A 20,890-nucleotide genomic window follows, 5' to 3' on the forward strand; every position below is an offset into this window, starting at 1 on the left:
CTATGCACCCTGCCATCCCTCCTCCCCGTCACCCCCTCCACACCCGCTCCACCTCATCCCTCCCTCCGCCCCCACCCATCCATGCCCCACCCTATCCACCCTCCTTCCCATCCACTCATATACACCCCATCCAGTCATCCATCTCCCACCCCTCCACATCCCCTCCAGCCCTGTCCATCCACATCCACCCCATGTGCCCCACTCAAGCCTTCCACCCCAACCCCCCATCCATCCATCTACCCACACCTCACCGCTATACACCCCATCCACTCCTACACATCCTCATTCACCCTTCTGCTCCCGCCACCCAGATACACTCCCAGTCAGCTATCCACACCCCACCTCTATACACCCCCTCAACCCCATCCATCCCCTGCACCCTTATGTATCCCCTCTCCATCCCTCCACCCTCATCCCTCCATCCCCATCCCCTCCCACCTGTATACAGCCCATCCATCTGTCCATCCATCCCTCCCCATACACCCCATCTATCTGCCCATCTGTCCCCATACACCCCATCGATCCATCCCCATATACCCCATCTATCCATCCATCCCTCCCCATACACCCCATCTATCTGCCCCTCTGTCCCCATATACCCCATCGATCCATCCCCATATACCCCATCTATCCATCCATCCCTCCCCATACACCCCATCTATCCGCCCATCTGTCCCCATATACCCCATCGATCCATCCCCATATACCCCATCTATCCATCCATCCCTCCCCATACACCCCATCTATCCGCCCATCTGTCCCCATACACCCCATCGATCCATCCCCATATACCCCATCTATCCATCCATCCCTCCCCATACATCCCATCTATCCGCCCCTCTGTCCCCATACACCCCATCGATCCATCCCCCTACACCACATTGATGGATCCATCCATCCATCTGTCCCCATACACCCCATCCATCCATCTATCCATCCATCCCTATATACCCCGCTCCACCCCATGTTACCCTTCACTCCTATACACCCCCCTCCACTCCTGCACCCCCACCCATCCATCCCCATGGCCCCTAGACACCCTCATCCATCCAGGCCCCACCCCACCCACCCCTCCCCTCTCTCCCTTTAGCCCCGCGCTGTCCCCAGAGCTTTGGGGGTTTGCCCGGCGGGCAGGGGCCGGTGCTTTGTACCGCACCCCACGTCCTGGGGCCCGGCTCCCGCCTTACAGCCGGGGGGTCTCTCCCTGCCGCCCGGGGCGGGGGGCGAGCTCCGGCCCCCCAGCAGCCCCGCGGGGCGCGCCGCCTGCGCCTTTAAGAGGCGGGGGGAGGGGTGGCCCCCGCCCAGCCCCGCTCGCTGCCTGACGTCGGTTCCTTCCCTTTCTCTCGCTGTTTTGCAGCCGCCCCGGCCAGGCGGGGACCCCGCTCGCCCCGATGGCTCCGCGCCGCCCGGCCAGGGCCGCCCCCGCCAGCCGCAGCCCCTCGGCCGGCGCCCGCGCCTGGCGCTAGCGAGCCGCGCGTCCCCCGCAGCATCCCCCGGCCGGCGGCGCCCCGCAGCCCGTGGGGCGCACGGAGCCGGGCAGCGCGGGCCCCCCCGGGGTGGGTCCTCCCCGCCGCAGCCCGGACCCCCCCGCCGCCGCAGCCCGGACCCCCCCGGGCCATGCGCGCCCCCCTGTAGCCGCGCGGCCCCCCGCCGTGCCCCCCCCCCCCGGGACGATGTCTTCGCGCACCGCCCTGGCGTCTGGCAACGAGCGCAACTCGGAGGCGGTGAGTCCGGGGCCCTTTGTTCCCCGGCCCGGCCCGGATCCCGCCGCCGGGGGGCTGGGGGGGCTGGGCCGCCCCTGCGCTGGGCTCGGCCGGCCGGGGACTGGGGGGGGCGCAGAGGGGCCCTGCCTCGGTGGAGGTGGGGGGGTGCGGATTGCGCGGGGTTGAGGGGGCCCCAGCCCCATGCAAAGAGCTGGGCCGGGCCGTAGGGCTGCAGTGGGGGGGGGCGCCCTTGTCAGCTGCGCCCACCTGCAGTGTGGGGCTGCTGCCAAGGCCGAGCCGGTGGGGCCTGGCGAGGAGGGCGCATGGGCGCCGTTCCCCCAGCCTGGCTGGCGCCCACCTGGCCCCGCTGCCGGCGCGCAAAGGGGGGTGGGGGGGTCCCTGCGTGGGGCACCGGGCGGGGTGTGACATTTGCCTGGGTGAGGGGGCACGTGGTGCGTCTGTGGGGGGGGGCTCCCACATGTGATGCTGGGGGGGTGTCTGCGTGGGCTCCGCCCGGGCTGTAGTGCACTGCAGCAGGGACAGGCCGGGTGGCCGCCGTGGGGTGGGAGCAGCGAGTGGGGTGGGGGGTTGCTTCCTTGGGGGGCCAGCGCTAAAGACGGGGCCTGGCGCGCCCCCAAACCCCTTGGGCCCAGAGAGACACGGTGCAGCCCCCCAGCCTCACCCCCGCAGCCACAATGCTGAGCCGGACCTGCCCCGGCGGCCCCCACCGAGCACCCTGTCCGGTGCGTGACGAATCGCCCTGCTCCCCGGGCCGGGGTGCCCTGCCTGCTGGTGTGTCATCCTGGCCTGGCATCTCTCTGCCCCTCGCCGGATCTACTTCGCGGGGAAAAGTAGTTCCTTAGCAACTGAGGTGGCCTTTTCGGGTGCGGGGTGCCCCTCTCCGCTGGCTCCCTCCGCGGCCTGGCCGGCGAAGGTGAGGTTTCCCTTGGAACGACCCCTGGGTTTGGCTTGGCCTGGCCGCGTGGCCGTGGGGGGCACCAGGATCCCTGGGCAGGGCTGCTTCGTGGCCACCAGCCCCAGCCACTCGTGGGGGCCTCCTCCCAGCGGGGCTGAGCCACGTCCCTCCCTCGGCCAGGCTGGGCCGAGCCGTGTGTGTGTCTGTGGAGGCAGGGGCATGGCCTTTGCTGGATGCTCCCAGCATGCACCTGGCCCGATGTGGGATGCAGATACCCTGGGGGGCGAGTCGATGAACCTCGCTCTTCTGGCTGTGGCGCATGACGCTGGGCAGCCCGGCCTGCGGGGGGGGAGGGGGCCTTGTGTGGCAGGGCCCGCCAGGCCCTGCCCCCACTGAGACCCCGTGGCCGCCGGAGAAGGGGGTGGGCCGCAAAGCCCGAGTGCCCTGGTGCTGCTGTTCAGCCTGCTCTGCGGGGGTGGCCGGCCCCCCTCTGCCCCCAGCACAATGGCAGCGACGTGGCGCCTGCACGGGGGAAACCGAGGCACGGGGCAGCGGCTGGCTCAGAGTCGTGCTGTGCAGCAGACAGGGCTGGGGACGGGAGTTGGACGCTCGGCTGCCCCTGCTGTAACCCACTCGCCTCCTCGAGCCAGGAGCCGTGACTCTTCCGAGCTCTCACGCTAACCACTAGACCCCACTCCCCTCACAGAGCTGGGGCTAGAACCCAGGAGTCCAGGCTCCGCCCCCCCAAGCTTTGACCACATCCTCCTCTGCTGGTTCTCTTTGCGCTGGCGTGAACCTCGGGCTGGGCCGGCGTGACTCACCAGGACGCTCTGGAGGCCCTAAGTGCCCCTCACCTGTGACCCCGCCCGCCTTTGGGGAAGTAGCTTTCTGGGATTGGGACAGTGACCTCTGGGCCTTCCCCCTCCCACCCTGTCCCCTGCCCTCGCGGAGGTGTCCTGAGAAAGCCCTCGCCCTGCCGCCTCCGAGCACAGGGCCCCGTGAGCCAAGCCACTATCCTGCCCTGCTCGGGGGGCCTCTCCAGGGAGCCTGGTCTGTACGTCAATCCGGAGCACAGGGCACCATCCCGTTTGGGGGCCAGCCCAGGTCTCCCCTCCCCCTTCTCCTTTTGATCCCCTCCCGCCGTCATAGAAGTGGTGCGTGTCGGCCCCCTCCGTACACCTGGCCCATCTCCCCGATCCTCTCGGACAGACCCCCCTCTTGCTGCTGGGTCGGCCTGTTGCTCGGGTCCTGCCTTCCGCCAGCGTGGAGAACAATCCATCCCCCTTCTGCCTGGAGCAACCCGTCCTGTATTCGACACCTGCTGAGTCTCGCCCGTTTCTTTCCCCCTGTGCTCCCTGCTCCGGCTTTCTGAGCCTTCGGCGCGTGTGTGGTGCTCGGGGATGGGTGTATGTTTAGTGCTCGGTGGACCCTTCTGTGTCTTGCGGCGCTCCTGGTAACGCACCCGGCGTGATGATTGGCCTTTCTGCATCGCCATCCCTTACGCCGTCTAACCTTTTGCATCCTTGTGCGGATTTCTTCCAGCCACGCGCGGAATAATTTTTTTATGTGCACGGGGGCCTGTGCAGATGTGCACCACCAGGAGACACACAAACCGAGCGGTGGATGCTTGGCAGCGCTGGAATCTCATCCAAGAGGCCGCATAAGCGCCCGCCGCACGGGGAACACCGTCTATGTCCCGTTATTGGCTCGTGTTCCATTTGAACCTTTCTCCTTCCGTGCCACCTGCCCACCAGGTCCCACGTGGTCCTCCTGCCCCTGGGGTTTTTCCTCCTTAAGTGAAGTATTTTGCACTTGTCTTGAAGGAACGTCGGCCTCAGACCGAGTCCCCAGTTTATCAGGGTGGTTCGAAATTCCGATGCTGGGCTCCAAATGCACCCTGCCCTCCCAGCGGGGTGTCTGATCACGTGGGCCTGACAGTAGTGGCTAGTCCATGGCTGACTCCCGTGGGACCCTACTGGGTGCACCCCCCTGCCCGCCCGCTGGGCAGCAAACCTTTGTGGGGAGTCTTTCAGCTTCTGTCCAGTGAACGGCTCGAGGCTGCTGGACCCTAGTTTGGTAAGGACCGTGGTTTTCAATCTGCGCCACGCCCCGTGGCGTCCACTCCTCCCTGGTGCATCAGCAAATTGCTGGCTGACGAGATGCCCGTGGAGAGCGCCTCACTCAGGGATCACGCTTCCCCCCCCCCCCCGTCTCCGGTCTGAGAAGGACGCTAGGTTGGGCTAGAGGTCTCCCTTCCGAGCCGGGAACCCTTTCCAGCTTGCTTAGCTTCAGCACAGAAGCAAAACCTTCCCGGGGGGGCGGCTGCTGGACCAGGCGTGGTGATGGCGCCTATCCCCGGCGGGCGTGGCCTGCCTGATGCAAGAGGTGCCAGGCCGGTGCGTGGCCCCCACGCCCTGGCAGGAGGAGTGCCGGGCCCCAGAGTCCTCCCACGGCGTCCCTCCGTGCCGGCCAGGGAGAGGAAGCTGCCGTGGGGTGCTGAGGGCTTGGGGGGCTCCCTCCCTTTGCTGTGGGGTGGGCAGGGCGCAGAGCCCGTTCCCCAAGGCCGTGCCCCCTGGGACGTGGCTCCAGGCTCTGCCCCTGCTCCCTGGCGCCGTGCCTGGCCCCGCTCTTGGCCGCTCCGGGGGCGGGAGGCCAGGCTCTGCCAATTCCAGGGCGGCGTTTCGGGCCCCAGGCCCCCCTGTCAGAAGGGGTGTGCGTGGCATGCCAGAGACTGGGTCTGGGGGCCATGGGCCCTGCCCCGCCCCGACAGGCTGGGCCTAGGCCATTGCCCGCTAGGGCGTGGCTGGCGCTGGCTGGGGGCTGCTGCAGCTCACGCCACCTGTGAGATGGAGCCAGGCGCCTGCGCGAGTCGTGGGTGAGGGGGCTTGTCTCTGACCGGGTCACCGGTCGGTTTGGTGCCCTCGGGCATCTCCGGCCTTGCAGGAGAGAAGGGTGACAGGAGAGCTGTGTGGTTGGGCGAGCCAGGGCCGGGCTGGCAGGGGCTGTGGGGTGGGATTGAGGGGCACCGGCAGAGCTGGGGGGGAGGGGAGTGGGCCGGCAGGGGGCTGTGGGTCAGGATTGAGGGGCATCGGCGAAGCTAGGGAGAAGGGGGCTGGCAGGGGGCTGTGTGTTGGCTTTGGGGGCACCTGCAGGGCTGGGGGTCGGCAGTGAGGGGGGGGAGGGGAGCGGGCCAGCAGGGGGCTGTGGGTTGGGATTGAGGGGTACTGGCTGAGCTGGGGGGGAGGGGAGTGGGCCCGTAGGGGGCTGTGGGTTGGGATTGAGGGGTACTGGCTGAGCTGGGGGGGAGGGGAGTGGGCCCGTAGGGGGCTGTGGGTTGGGATTGAGGGGTACTGGCTGAGCTAGGGGGGAGGGGAGCGGGCCGGCAGGAGGCTGTGGGTTGGGATTGAGGGGTACTGGCTGAGCTAGGGGGGAGGGGAGTGGGCCGGTAGGGGGCTGTGGGTTGGGATTGAGGGGTACTGGCTGAGCTGGGGGGGAGGGGAGTGGGCCGGTAGGGGGCTGTGGGTTGGGATTGAGGGGTACTGGCTGAGCTGGGGGGGAGGGGAGTGGGCCGGCAGGGGGCTGTGGGTTGGGATTGAGGGGTACTGGCTGAGCTGGGGGGGAGGGGAGTGGGCCGGTAGGGGGCTGTGGGTTGGGATTGAGGGGTACTGGCTGAGCTGGGGGGAGGGGAGTGGGCCGGTAGGGGGCTGTGGGTTGGGATTGAGGGGTACTGGCTGAGCTGGGGGGAGGGGAGTGGGCCGGTAGGGGGCTGTGGGTTGGGATTGAGGGGTACCGGCTGAGCTGGGGGGAGGGGAGTGGGCCGGTAGGGGGCTGTGGGTTGGGATTGAGGGGTACTGGCTGAGCTGGGGGGGAGGGGAGTGGGCCGGCAGGGGGCTGTGGGTTGGGATTGAGGGGTACCGTCTGAGCTGGGGGGGAGGGGAGTGGGCCGGTAGGGGGATGTGGGTTGGGATTGAGGGGTACCGGCTGAGCTGGGGGGGAGGGGAGTGGGCCGGCAGGGGGATGTGGGTTGGGATTGAGGGGTACTGGCTGAGCTGGGGGGGAGGGGAGTGGGCCGGCAGGGGGATGTGGGTTGGGATTGAGGGGTACCGGCTGAGCTGGGGGGGAGGGGAGTGGGCCGGCAGGGGGATGTGGGTTGGGATTGAGGGGTACTGGCTGAGCTGGGGGGGAGGGGAGTGGGCCGGTAGGGGGATGTGGGTTGGGATTGAGGGGTACTGGCTGAGCTGGGGGGGAGGGGAGTGGGCCGGCAGGAGGCTGTGGGTTGGGATTGAGGGGTACTGGCTGAGCTGGGGGGAGGGGAGTGGGCCGGTAGGGGGCTGTGGGTTGGGATTGAGGGGTACTGGCTGAGCTGGGGGGGGGGGAGTGGGCCGGTAGGGGGCTGTGGGTTGGGATTGAGGGGTACTGGCTGAGCTGGGGGGGAGGGGAGTGGGCCGGCAGGGGGCTGTGGGTTGGGATTGAGGGGTACCGGCTGAGCTGGGGGGGAGGGGAGTGGGCCGGCAGGGGGATGTGGGTTGGGATTGAGGGGTACCGGCTGAGCTGGGGGGAGGGGAGTGGGCCGGCAGGGGGTTGTGGGTTGGGATTGAGGGGTACCGGCTGAGCTGGGGGGAGGGGAGTGGGCCGGCAGGGGGCTGTGGGTTGGGATTGAGGGGTACTGGCTGAGCTGGGGGGGAGGGGAGTGGGCCCGTAGGGGGCTGTGGGTTGGGATTGAGGGGTACCGGCTGAGCTGGGGGGAGGGGAGTGGGCCTGTAGGGGGATGTGGGTTGGGATTGAGGGGTACTGGCTGAGCTGGGGGGGAGGGGAGTGGGCCTGTAGGGGGATGTGGGTTGGGATTGAGGGGTACTGGCTGAGCTGGGGGGGAGGGGAGTGGGCCCGTAGGGGGCTGTGGGTTGGGATTGAGGGGTACTGGCTGAGCTGGGGGGAGGGGAGTGGGCCGGCAGGGGGTTGTGGGTTGGGATTGAGGGGTACTGGCTGAGCTGGGGGGGAGGGGAGTGGGCCCGTAGGGGGCTGTGGGTTGGGATTGAGGGGTACTGGCTGAGCTGGGGGGAGGGGAGTGGGCCGGTAGGGGGCTGTGGGTTGGGATTGAGGGGTACCGGCTGAGCTGGGGGGAGGGGAGTGGGCCGGTAGGGGGCTGTGGGTTGGGATTGAGGGGTACCGGCTGAGCTGGGGGGAGGGGAGTGGGCCGGCAGGGGGCTGTGGGTTGGGATTGAGGGGTACTGGCTGAGCTGGGGGGGAGGGGAGTGGGCCCGTAGGGGGCTGTGGGTTGGGATTGAGGGGTACTGGCTGAGCTGGGGGGAGGGGAGTGGGCCGGTAGGGGGCTGTGGGTTGGGATTGAGGGGTACTGGCTGAGCTGGGGGGGAGGGGAGTGGGCCCGTAGGGGGCTGTGGGTTGGGATTGAGGGGTACTGGCTGAGCTGGGGGGGAGGGGAGTGGGCCGGCAGGGGGATGTGGGTTGGGATTGAGGGGTACTGGCTGAGCTGGGGGGGAGGGGAGTGGGCCGGCAGGGGGCTGTGGGTTGGGATTGAGGGGTACTGGCTGAGCTGGGGGGGAGGGGAGCGGGCCAGCAGGGGGCTGTGGGTTGGGATTGAGGGGTACTGGCTGAGCTGGGGGGGGAGGGGAGCGGGCCGGCAGGAGGCTGTGGGTTGGGATTGAGGGGTACTGGCTGAGCTGGGGGGGAGGGGAGTGGGCTGGTAGGGGGATGTGGGTTGGGATTGAGGGGTACTGGCTGAGCTGGGGGGGGAGGGGAGCGGGCCGGCAGGAGGCTGTGGGTTGGGATTGAGGGGTACTGGCTGAGCTGGGGGGGGAGGGGAGCGGGCCGGCAGGAGGCTGTGGGTTGGGATTGAGGGGTACTGGCTGAGCTGGGGGGGAGGGGAGTGGGCTGGTAGGGGGATGTGGGTTGGGATTGAGGGGTACTGGCTGAGCTGGGGGGGAGGGGAGTGGGCCCGTAGGGGGCTGTGGGTTGGGATTGAGGGGTACTGGCTGAGCTGGGGGGGAGGGGAGTGGGCCGGCAGGGGGCTGTGGGTTGGGATTGAGGGGTACTGGCTGAGCTGGGGGGGAGGGGAGTGGGCCCGTAGGGGGCTGTGGGTTGGGATTGAGGGGTACCGGCTGAGCTGGGGGGGAGGGGAGTGGGCCGGCAGGGGGATGTGGGTTGGGATTGAGGGGTACTGGCTGAGCTGGGGGGGAGGGGAGTGGGCCTGTAGGGGGATGTGGGTTGGGATTGAGGGGTACTGGCTGAGCTGGGGGGGAGGGGAGTGGGCCGGTAGGGGGATGTGGGTTGGGATTGAGGGGTACTGGCTGAGCTGGGGGGGAGGGGAGTGGGCCGGTAGGGGGCTGTGGGTTGGGATTGAGGGGCAGCAGCGAAGCTAGGGCGTAAGGGGGCCGGCAGGGGGCTGTGCGTTGCTTTGGGGGCACCGGCCGACCCGGGGTGGGGGGCAGGAGGCAGTTCGGGCGGGCCAGCAGGTTCGTACAAGGTTGGGGGGCGGGGGTGCTGTCAAGGCCGAGCTGTCTGTGGGGCTCCCGTTGGGCCCCGGTCACGGAGGCACCGTTAACGCCTGGGGCTCTGCGGCAGGGCCCTGGAGGGGGGGGGGGGCGATGCTGCGGATGAGACCAGCCCCGGGGGTTCTGCAGCGCTAGAGCCAGCTCCATATGGGAGGGGTTCCATGGCTCTGGCGCCGGCTCCGGGATGGGCGGGGCGGCGCCGGGATGAGAGCTCCTGCGATGCCAGTGCTGGCTGCAGCTCAGGGCGGCCTGCGGCACCAGGACGGGGCATAGCAGCTCTCAGGACGGCTGCTCCCATGTACGGGGGCTGTGCCTGGCAGCCGCCCCTTTTCCTCCCCACAGCTGGGCCTGGTGACCTCAGTTTATGCCCAGGAGAGGGCAGGGCAGGGCAAATTCCTCAGCCCGGCTCCCTGCTGGCCCTGAGGTGCTGCTCCATGCCAGCCTCGGGGTGCAGGGCTGCAGGGGAGGGGGCAGGCTGCGTGGCCCCCCGAGGCTTTACCGGGCCATGGCTCGCTCTTGTCTCGGCGTGCCCAGGCCCCACCTGCCGCTGCGTGCAAAGCGCACGGGCTGCTGCCAACACCGGCTCTGCCGTTCAGGCCCCGTGCCGGGCCTCGCCATGAGGTAAATCGTCCTCCGGGCCCACGGAAGCTGCCGCGCCTGCCCCCCGTGCAGCTCCAGGGACGCGGCCCCGCTCCGAGGCTCCTGCGCACGAGAGGTCGTCGTGGCTAGAGTCGGCTCCGGGCCTGGTGAGCTCTTTCCGCTGGAGGAGGCGAGGCCTTCGCACCCTCCACGCTCCTCCATCCCGCTCCCTAGGGCTCCTCGAATAGCCGCGTAACCACGGGAATCGTTATCGGTTACTCGACTGTTCTATAGTCCCGGGGGGCGGGGCTGGCAGCCGGTGGGCCTCACTCCCACGGTGGCCCCTTCCCCTCAGTGCTGCTGCCTCTGTATCAGAGGCAGCAGTGCGGGGGGCCAGGCAGGAGCTGGTCCGCGAGGGGAGCCAGTTTAAAAACCAGCGCCCCTTGCGGACTGTCTGCCTGCCGCCCTGCACTGCTGCCTCTGACGCCGAGGCAGCAGTGCAAGGTGGCAGCAGCCCCTGGCCAGGGTGAGTGTGTCTGATCTCTCGGACCCGGCGCGAGCCAGAACTGAGCCAGGCTGCCTGTCCGCCCGGCTCCTAATACGCTTTAAATGCAGCAGGGGTAGGTCCCGGACTTACCGAGCCGGGCTGCTGGCCAGCCTGCTCAAAAATGTACTGGCGGGGGAGGAGGGAAATGCACGTAGCCACCAGCATTAACCGATGGTCGTTTGCGATAACCACGGAACCCCCTCCGTTACGCCATGACATCCCTCGCTCCTCCGGTTCCACCGTCCGACCTCTCGGCGTCAGAGGGTTCGGCTGGAGGGCAGGGGCCGCCCTTGCTCTCCCCTACATCCGACTGGCCGAAGCCTCCGCCAAGGATCCTCCATTTCCGCTGCCCCTCCGCGTCATCCTCCGGCTCCTTGGCCGCACTGCTCCGTGTCAGCCCGGGAACGTTCCTGCTCAACCGGGGAAGAATTCCCCCTCCTCTCCGCTTCCCAGCCGGCACCGAGTAGCGCTGGGAGCCGGGGCTGGAAGAGGAGCAGCTCTGCCCGGCTCTGCCGGTGCCAGGTCCTCTGCTGACGCTGCCCGGTCTTCAGTTCTCCCCTCGCTTCTCTCCCAGAGGGTGGCTGAGTCTCCCCATCCGCGGACGGAGGGGCAGGACGCAGACTGCCACCTTCCTGACCCCTTGGAGGCCTCGGCGCGGCTCTGCTGTTCTCCCACCCCCCCGAACGGTCTGGCGTACTCCAGCCGCGGGCACGAGGGACGTGGCCTCGTGCATTGGCCAAGGGAGCTGAGTTTCTGGTTTCTCCCCTCCCCACCCAGTGCCTTCAAGCCGCAAGCGGGGATGGAGTAACCCAGGCAGCTACATCCCCCGGCCAACCAGGAGCAGAAGCAGCCGGACTTTGTGGGCCACAAGTCTCCTTGACCGGCCTTCCAGTGCCACGGCGCGGTTTGCTACATGCGACTGTCTAACGCACGTCAAGCCGGTGCAGTTTGTGGACGGGGTTCTCCAGGAGCGCCCGTGTTCAACTCGGGCCGTCTGAGACTCGTGGTTCTCCGCCGGGGGGTCCGTGGTCGCTTCGCTCTGCGGCAGGCTACAGAGCCCCCGTGATATCTGTAGAACTCAGCCGTCCTGCAGTGACTTGCGTGGGCCGCTCCGTCTGCGAGAGTTCGGGGTTCGTAGTCCAGCGGCGTTGGCTCCCGTGTACCACGCCACGAGGGAGTCAGGAAGCCGCTGGCTGGCCGGCGTGGGCTGTGACCCGTGGCTGGTTTGTGAGCCAAGTCATTTTCCAGGGAGGCGAAACTGGGGGGGGGGCGCAAGACAGATGAGCGTCGGCTGGAACGGTGGAGACCCCCCGGTCTTGGAGGACAGACTCACTGGCAGCGTCTCGTGGACGTGGACAGACGTGCCAGGTCTCGTGGCCGTGGTTGCCAGGGACCGTCCTGAAGAGGACCCTGAAGGAACGCCCTCATCCCTCCGGTCAGACGGCCATTCCCTCCACCCCCTGCAGAATTCCGATGGGTTTCTCTCCACCAGCTCCCGAGCGCCAGGTCTGCCAGTGGCCAGTGGCTTGGTGGTTCGGACCTCCCTCGGTCCTTCCACCAGCGGCCCCGCCCTCCTCCCGTGTCCTCCTCCGTCTCGGAGCCGTACCTCCGCGTGGGCCCTGGGTGTCCTACGATGGCGCTCGCGGGGGCCCCCATGCCCCGCCTCGGGGCCCGCTCTCCCGGCAGCCCCCGCGGACGCCGTACTGCAAGGGGGAGCAGTAGGACCCGGTCCAGGGACTTCCCCACGGGCAGGGTTTGATTCCACTGACCTCGTCCTCCGGAAAACGAGCAGGTGGAATCCGGTCCTGGGACTGCGTCCTCTCCGTCCTTCCGTGTGCCAGGCAGGACCCCTCCCCTTCGCTGGAGATCGGCGCTCAATGCACCGGACGCCTGTTTGCCGATACGCCTCCCGCCCGCCCCACAGAAGGGTCCGGAGGTTCGCGCCACGCCGTGGGTGCTTCCAATCCAGGCTCTGACCGTGGGACCTCGCCTCTGAGCCGGCTTTCCGGGCACTGGCAGAACGGGGGCCGTGTGTCCGCGGTACAAGGCGTCCTCTCTCTCTCTCTCGGCCATGTGGGAGTGTTTGGCCTTGTGGGGTCTGGCCCCGCCGAATATGGGGGTGTGACGGTGCATTGGGGCGCCCCCAATCCTGCACCCCATCTCCAGCAAGATGAGACTCCGCCAGCCAGTAGAACAGGGGGGTTTATTGCTTCTCCGGGACACCGCACGGCACAGCCGGGACGTGGTTACAGGAGTCCGGGCCAGGCAGCCTCAGACCCCTTGGGGCGGGGCCCACAGGCCCCTGATCCCCTCAGTACTCAGCTTAGTCTCGTCTCTTCATGTTTTCCCTCTCCCCGAACCACGGGACACCCCTCCCCGGGTAGCCACACCCCTTGCTGCAGCTCAGGAGCGACCCCCCGCTGGGCAGTGCTTACAGACATAGCGCCCAGCAAGCAGACAGCACCCACGACATCACAGGGGGCTGCCCTCTGCGAAGGCGTCCGGACCCGCGCTCGGCTCCGTCCCGGTGCGGGTAGTCGCTGTCCGTGCCGCCCGCCCCGCTGCAGGACTCCTCTCCTCCCTCACCCGCCCGAAGAGCACCTGGCCTCCTGCGCCATCTCTCCGGCAAGGCCGCCTGCCTGGGAGCCGTCCCTCCTGTCAGACGGGCGGGCAACCCCGGGGCCAAGATGGCTTCCCTCCCTTGCCACGTCCCCCGGCTTGCACCCCCGGTTTCTGCCGAAGATTGTATCCTGGTTTCACCTCCGCCGACCCGGGCGCTTACCTGCCTTTGTTCCGAAGGCTCCTGCCTCGATGGGGAAGCAAAGCCGGCTCTCCCCTGACGTCCGCAGGGCCCGGCAGGGGGCAACGCCCTTCAGGAAATCCCCCGGCGGCGAGCGCCGCACGGAGGAGGAACGGCGGGGCTCGGGGCACATTGCGCTCCGCTCTCGGGCAGGGCTGGCTCTGCCCCTGGGGGAGGGGGTCCGAGCCCGATCCACGAGAGAAGCCGCATCGGTGAAGGCCACGTTTCACAACGTGCCCTCTCCAGACCGGCGGGGAGGCCCCGTGGAGCTCAGTGCAGACCTGTCTCCGTACGGCGGGCGCCTCGTTCGCCGCGGTCGTTCTTTGTTCCACGGCACCGTCCTCTTCCTCGCGCCCTCCCCCGCCCGGGTGTGGCTGGTTCTGCTCCCTCGGTGGACCAGCTCTCGGAGGAGGAGGGGGTGACGCCCCCAGACCTGGAGGCGCCTTAAGAATTCCAGCCCCTCTGCCGTGGCCCAGTTCGATGGAGAAGGAACCAAGGGTGCAATCCGTTGCCCCCCCCCCCTCTCCTCTCTCCCCCCTCTCCGTATTGCCTCGGACGGAACCTGGAGGTGGAGCAAGGGTGCGCCCATGGACATTATAGACCCCCGGCGCGTGTGGGCAACCCTCCGTGGAGTGCACCTCGGGGCCACGCATCCGGAAGAACCGCCCGGTACCTCGCCCGCCCTGCAAAGAGCCGACACCGCTGGGCCGAGCATCCCCCGCGGCCGGGCGTTTGAGCCAGCCGATGACCTGCGCCCCGTGTTACAGAGGAAGGCGAAATCCACCCCCCGGTCTCTGCCGATCTGGCCCAGGGAAAATTGCTTCCCAGCACCAAATGGGACCATGAGCATGTGGGCAAGACCCACCCCCAGACTGCTGGGAAGGAACCCGGCACCCTCCCTGTGACATGCCCCAGTGGGGTATTTGGCCCTTCCCTAAGTCCTCTCCCTCCCTGGGTTTGTCCGTCTGTGTTCGCAGAGGGCAGTCGGATCCCCCCTCGGCCTCCGTGTGGCCGAACAGACCACGTTCTTGGAGTCTCCTCTTCCAAGGTAGGTCTTCTCTGTACCTGCTCCAGCGTGAATGGTCCCTTCTCGAAGCGGGGAACACTAGAATGGTACCCAGGAGTCCAGCTGTGGTCTCACCCGGGCCTGGGCTGACGGCGCTGACGCTGTGCCGGAAATGGCACACCGGATGCGTTCTGGGACTGCATTGGCCTTTTCCGTGGCTGCATCGTACATAGTCCTCCTGTGATCACCCGGTACAGCCAGCTCTTTCTCCTCTTCTGTCCCGGGCAAAAAGTCCCCGGCTTATAGCAAACATCCTTCTGGCTAGTCCTGAGGCGCCTGATTCCCACCATATAAGAACGAGGAAATGAAATGAACAGGCAGCAGATTGAAAACAAACCAAAGGAAGTTTTTTCCTTCAGTCAACCTGTGGAACTCCTCGCCAGAGGAAGTTGTGAAGACCAGGACTTTACCAGGGTTTAAAAAAGAGCTAGATACATTCATGGAGCTGGGAATGGGCGACAGGGAGGGATCGCTTGATGATTCCCTGCTCGGTTCCCTCCCTCTGGGGCCACTGTCGGCCGACAGGACACTGGTCTGGATGGGCTTTTGGTCTGACCCAGCCTGGCCCGTCTTCTGTTCAGTGCTCAACCACTCTGAGAGGCAGGAAGTTTTTGCTAATGTGCCGTCTAGCCTCCCTCACGGCAGTTTAAGCCCCTTGCGCCCCATCCTAGCCTCCGAGGTCAAGGAGAACAATTTGTCTCCCTCCTCCTGGTACCAGCCTTTTACGTACTTGAAAGCTGCCCTCTCGGCCTGCTCTTCTCCGCACCGCACACCCCCAGGCCTCCGTCTGGCTCTCCAGACCTTTCGGCGCTGTTCCGCTGGCCTGGCCTGCCGGGACCACGGTTGTGCCGTTCCGTGGCTGCAGGGGCCCTGTGGCCTGGTCGGGGTGGGTGCCGGATGACGGGCTGAGGCTGGGAGGGAGAAGCCGGAGGCTGGAGCCGTGTTGCATGTGTCGTCCCCCCCGCCCGTATGCCTGCAGGTCTGGGCCTGTAGGGTGCAGATGGGGAGCCCTCCGCTGCGACCCCCCTCCCCTCTCACTGTCCAGGCCCGGGTGTCGGGAAGGGGCTCGGGGCCCGTGGATGGCCGTCATGAGGCGCTGGGCCTCCCCTCGGGGCCAGGCCTGGGTACCCCTGGGGCGCCCGCCTGGCAGCTCTCGGCGGGCTGCGCCCTTGGCAGCCGGGGCAGGGAAGGATGGACGGAGACGCGCGCGCGGACGTTTCCAAGGAAACTGCAGCTATTTGGCAGGGAGTTGCAGCTGCCGGTCGCTCACCCCCTCAGACGTGCAGCCCTTGCCCAGGGGGGCGTGCCACCCCCCTCCTGGCCTCTGCCCCCCGTGAGCCCTCCCTCCGCCCTGGTCACGGCACGCTTTCTCTGCCCCCCGCATCTAGCCATCGTGCCAGCCTGGCCTCCCTCTGCCCCCCCAGGGCCCGGGCGGGGGATTCTTGGGGGGCATTGTCATACCCTTGCCGGGGGGCACCAGGTGGGGGGCTGACTGGGGTGGTTCCTCTCAGCCCCCAGGCCTTGGCTGGGCTCCCCGATGCCAGTTTCCGAGGCAGGGGGCTGGGGCGGGCACTGGGTGAGGAAAGGGGGCAGAAGAGCAAGTGGGCGGGTGGGGTCTTGGCTCCCTGGGGCCTGAGCTTTGTGCGGAGCGAGGGACCTCGGGCTGCCCCCCGGCATAGGGGTCTGAGGGGCTTGTGGTGGGGCAGGGGTGCAGGGCCCAGAGCGATGTGCTGGGACCGAGCCCGGCTGCTGCCCCCTCTCCGGCTGGCTCGGGGGGGGCCGGCTGGGTCAGTGCTTGGCTGGGAGTCAGCCAAAGACTAGCTCAGCAGGGGGCGCTCTCCCCTCACCGTCCGGGCTGACGTGCGCCACTAGAGGGCTGCAGGGGGTGGGGGCTGTGGGGGGCTGCAGGGGCGGGGGGGCTGGGCTGCAGGAGGCGGGGGGCTCGTCAGGGAGCGCTGGGCTGCAGGGGGCGGGGTGGGGGCGCTGAGTGTGCACCGGGCCCAGGTGGGGAAGGAGGGGGTAGGACATCCGGGGCAAAGGATGGGGAGAGGCTGGTGGCTGGGAACAGGGATGCGCCCAGGGAATGGGGAGAGCAGAGGAGACAGGGCCCCTAGGCCCCGACTCTGGATGCTCTGGGGCACACCCCAGCGCCTCTCGCCCAGCTGTTTGCAGTATTCCGGGCACTGGGGGGGGGGGGTGGACGGGGCTGATATGGGGGCAGGGGCTCGGGGATGGAGTGGGCGGGGCCAGAAGGGGGCGGGGCTTGGGGAAGGGATGGCCTGGGGGCGGGGCCTGGAGCAGAGGCAGGAGAAGTTGGTGTCTGTGCAGGGCAGACTGGGACACTGGAGGGAGGGAGGGCAGGGACCAGCCAGGCTCAGCAGGGGGCGCTCTCTCTTCACAGCCCGGCCTGACGGGTGCCCCTAGGGGGGTCTGGGCTACCCAGAGGATTCAGGGGGCCTGGGGCAAAGCGAAGCCTGGGGCCCCTTCCATTAAAAAAATACTATAGACCTCAGACATGCTCGTGGGGGCCCCTGCGGGGTCTGGGGCAAATTGCCCCATTTGCCCCCCCCCCCCCCGGGCGGCCCTGGGCAGGGCTGAAAATCACACCGGAGTCGGGGCTAGGAGCAGAGCTCTCAGTGCCAGGCCTTTCCAGCCGGGTATTCACCACTGCACCCTTAAATGACCCCAAGCTAAGCTGCCTTAAGTCCCCCCGCATGGGGCAAGTCAAGAAACGCTTTTCCCCCAGAGCAGGCAGAGCCACTGTGGCCGGGCCCCCCAAGCCCTTTTAAACCCTCCCAGTCTCTGGGCGACTGCCCCCTTTCCCTCCCTGTCAGTGGGCCTCGGTGGTGGGGAGAGAGGGACCCCAAACCTGAAGCTCGCTGTCGCTGGCAGGGAGAGGACCTCTTCGGGCCCACCCCCAGCCCCCTGAGCCTCCTCCTGAACCCCCCACCCCGCAGCCCTCACTTCCGCCTCGCCAGGTAGGCAGGACGGTTTGGGTCTGGTCGGGGTGACCCCCCAAAATTCCACAAACCCGCTGCCCCTGCGCGGAGGAGCAGGCACGAATTGCTGGCGCGCGATCCCAGACCCGCCGAGGTGACGCGACCCGTTTCCCGCCCGGAGCCAGAGGATAAAACGGGGGCTGAGGGGGTTACCGACTGTTGTAACGAGCCATGAATCCAGCCCTCGAGTAAACTTACGAACTTGAGCTCACAAGCCGATTTTGGGGAGTGGGTTGCCCAGGTGGCTTGTGAACTCGAGGGCTGAGAGATCAGACACGGAGGGGTTCGTTCTCTGAAAATTGTCCCCTCCGGGAGCTGTGCGGTTTGTGTCTTTTAGCATTTTTCGGTGCACGTTCATTCGAGAGCGTAGGGCCGTGTTCTCTGTAAGCTGAGCGCCTGGGCAGCCTTTCAGGAGGGATCCCAAATGCCGCCTGGCTGATTAGCAAAACACCCACAGCCGGCCGCGTGGGTGTCTACCCGTGGTGCACATTTGCACATGCCTCGGTGCATGGAACAAAATGTATTCCGCCCACGGGTGGAAACAGAGGGAACACCCGCACGGGGGTTGTCTGGTTTCATGCTATTATTATTGGGGCGTTTAATGCATGTTACGCTAAGCACATCCAGGGGGCCTGGACCTTGAAAGGCACATTGGGTGGTGCGGTGACCATTGTAGCAGCAAAGTTATGGCTGCACGTTTGGCGGTGGTGGTTCTGGCAGGGTCTGGCGCTACTCTGAGTCGGTCCGTGGGGAGCTCCGCCGGTTGGCTAGAGCCACCCCTTGGTCATGGCCTCCATTGCTTCCGGGAAAAACATTGACTGTGGAATCAACAAGCATTACGCTGCTGAGATCCTGATCGAGACCCTGCTGTCGTAGGGTATGTCTACGCACAGTTATTTCGAAATAACTTTCCTAGCACCTACACAGCCGTTCCGTTATTTCGAAATTAATTCGACATCGTGGAGGGCTTATTTCGAAATTGGTAAGCCTCATTCCACGAGGAATAGCGCCTATTTCCAAATTGCTATTTCGAAATAAGCGCTGTGTATTTCGAAATAAGCGCTAATAGGGGGCCTCCAGCCCTTCCCAGGGTGACCTGCTGGCCGCCCTGGCCACAAGGTAGCTTCTGCCCTGATGCCCTGCCGGAACTGGTTCCAATCAGCCTTAAATGCGATTCAACGGCCACTCAGTGTGGACGCGCTATTTCGCAATGCATTTTGTGTGTAGACGCGTTATTTTGAAATAACACTGCAGTGTAGACATACCCATAAAGTACTCGACGTGGATCCCCGCATCACTATGCACCCTGGACGTCAGATTTGTCCCACGCGACTCCAGGAGAAACTGCAATTTCATCCCCCCTCCAGCCCACAGCCCACCCCAGGTGCCTTCCCGAGACGCATGAATGAGGAAACGCAGGTGGACCGGTGCTGTCTGGCCCTGGCGCTCTTACTGCAGGAATAGCAGAACTCCTAAAAGCAATCCTCCGCCTACAGCTATCCTCCTCCAACCACTCCCTCTCCCTCTGCAAAGAGCCAGCTTCTTCCCAGCCTCCCTTGTCCCCTCCCCACACGGCAGCATCCCGCCCCACTGCCCAGATGTCTGCAAGATGACAGGCCACCCCAAATGTGGCCCCAACCTCATCCCATTCATCCACACCCACTCACTGTTCCACGGCCCTTTGCCACCATCCCTCAGACCAGCTGTGGGGCCTGGCTTCCTATATTTATGTGTGTGTAGATATAGCTAGCTCTTAGAGCTGGAAGGGGCCTTAAGAGGTCATCAAGTCCAGTCCCCTGCCCTCACGGCAGGGCCGAGTACCATCCCTGACAGACTTGCTCCAGATCCCTAAATGATCCCCTTAAGGATTGAACTCCCAACTCCGGGTTTAGCAGGCATATGCTCAAACCACTGAGCTATCCCTCCCCGACATTGGTCAGCCTTCTCCCAGGGTACCTGGAAGAGGAATTTCTAGACCAAATGCACCGTAAAAACCAGTGATACACCTGGGGTAGCTGGAGGGTGTTTTCACCACTTACACGCCCTCCTGGGTTTCCAGGCGAACTTCAGCTACTGCATAAAACTTTCTCTAGGACGTCCCCCCCCCGGCCTCGACTTCCTGCGCCACCATCAGCTTCAGCAGTGACTCCCGACAGCCAGCTACGTACAGGCAACCTCCGGGTCCCCATCCTGACCTTGAGAATGGGCAGACGGGGTCAGACCAAAGGTCCGTCTAGCTCAGTGTCCTGTCAGCCGACAGCGGCCAAGGCCAGATGCCCCAGAGGGAGGGAACAGAACAGGGAATCGTTAAGTGATCCCTCTCCGGTTGCCCGTTCGCCATCCCCGCCCAGCCGGGCCAATAGCCGTGGATGGACTGAACCTCCGTGAACGTATCTAGCTCTTTTTTGAACCCTGCTGACGTCCTGGCCCTCGCAGCCTTCTCTGGAACGGCCGCCAGCCTCGCGGAATCCGTTCGCACCAGGCCTGCCCCAAAACAATTTCCCGGCCTCCTCCAGGAAAACAAAACCTCGAACGCTTCCCACGACACGGTGGCTGTTTCCCTGAACTCTCCTTCCTCGGCCTGCCCTCGCCTTCGAAACACAAGCCTGGGCCCGTCACTCCTGCCTTTCCCCCACACTCGATAAGGACACGGAGTTTGAGGCTTATGACGACAGCGGGTAACCCGCTAAGCCCTCTTTTTGACCTGTGGCTACAGGGGTGTAAACTGCATCTGGGCTGGGCTGGGCGGTGTCCGCTCCACTCCACACCTTCGAATGCTTTCTAACTCCCTGTTCCACCGTACGAGACCTTCCGCAGCCCCGCAGGGAAGCGTTGTGTCGGGGGACGTCTGGTCTCTCGCTAGCACGCACGGGTGCGGCTAATGTGCTCCCACGTCGGCTCGCCCTCCTGCCGACACGGCCCCCGTGACTGGCCATGGGGCAGAGAGCGGGCACGCAGCAGGGCTGGAAGGAGCCATGGCCAGGCCTGTCTGTTCTGCTTTGCCTCGGTTTCTCCTTGCTACCTAAGGGCTTCCCCCAGCTTGCCTGGAGCAGCTGAGACTGCTGGGCCCCCACGGTGTGATGGGGGGCCCCTGGCCTATGGGGCCATCGGGTTCTTGGTGCTGGGGGGGTAACGGCCTACAGAGCTATGGGGTTCTGAACGCTGACCGCAAAGTTTTCTGTGCTTTGGGGCCCCCACAGTGCTGGGGACCAGGCATGCAGAGCCGTGGGGTGCTGCACGGCGGGGTTTCCAGCCTGTGGGGTTGTGCAGCGCTGAACGCTGGCCCCCCTGGTGCTAGGGGGGGCACTCCAGACAGTTGTCCCTCCGGGAGCTTCCCCTGCCCAGGGCTCTGAGCCCGTTGCTGCGATGGCAGCGAGGGACGGGGAGGGGGGGGGGTTTCATGGGAGGGGGGCAGTGGCAGGCGGGGGGCGACCCAGGAGATACTCGTGGCCTGGGCCCTCCCCGGCTGGGGGCAGGGACCAGGAGAATTGAGGGAGTGTCCTGGAAGCTGCGACCCCCCCCTCCCCAGCTGCCCACCCCGCTCTGCCAGCTGGGCCTGGAAGGGGGGCTGAGCCAGACCTGGGGGGCTCTGGCAGCCAGGGCACGCAGCTTTTGCTCCACTGTGGGGGTCCCCTCTCCGCGTCGGGCCTTTCTGCTCCGGGTGGCTCTCAGGGCTGGGGAAAGGTGGCTCGTGCCAGCTGTTGGGTGGAGCTGAGGGCAGTGGGGAGCAGTGGTTAGAGCAGAAGGCTGGGAGCCAGGGCTCTCCCCACT

At 66.5% G+C, this 20,890-nt stretch overlaps 1 protein-coding gene across 2 annotated transcripts in view; it reads left to right on the forward strand.

The window, feature by feature from the left end:
* Positions 1 to 1,340: 1,340 nt before the first annotated feature.
* Positions 1,341 to 20,890, forward strand: part of MARK4 (microtubule affinity regulating kinase 4) — a 43,435-nt gene continuing 23,885 nt past the window's right edge. For both annotated transcript variants that reach the window (XM_075915370.1, XM_075915371.1), the window contains exon 1: positions 1,341 to 1,724. In XM_075915370.1, the coding sequence (XP_075771485.1) occupies positions 1,674 to 1,724 (51 nt within the window). In that variant the 5' untranslated portion in view covers positions 1,341 to 1,673. The remainder of the gene's footprint in view (positions 1,725 to 20,890) is intronic.

The sequence above is a fragment of the Pelodiscus sinensis genome, unplaced genomic scaffold, assembly GCF_049634645.1.
Source record: "Pelodiscus sinensis isolate JC-2024 unplaced genomic scaffold, ASM4963464v1 ctg34, whole genome shotgun sequence".
In the NCBI taxonomy this organism is placed as follows: Eukaryota; Metazoa; Chordata; order Testudines; family Trionychidae; genus Pelodiscus; species Pelodiscus sinensis.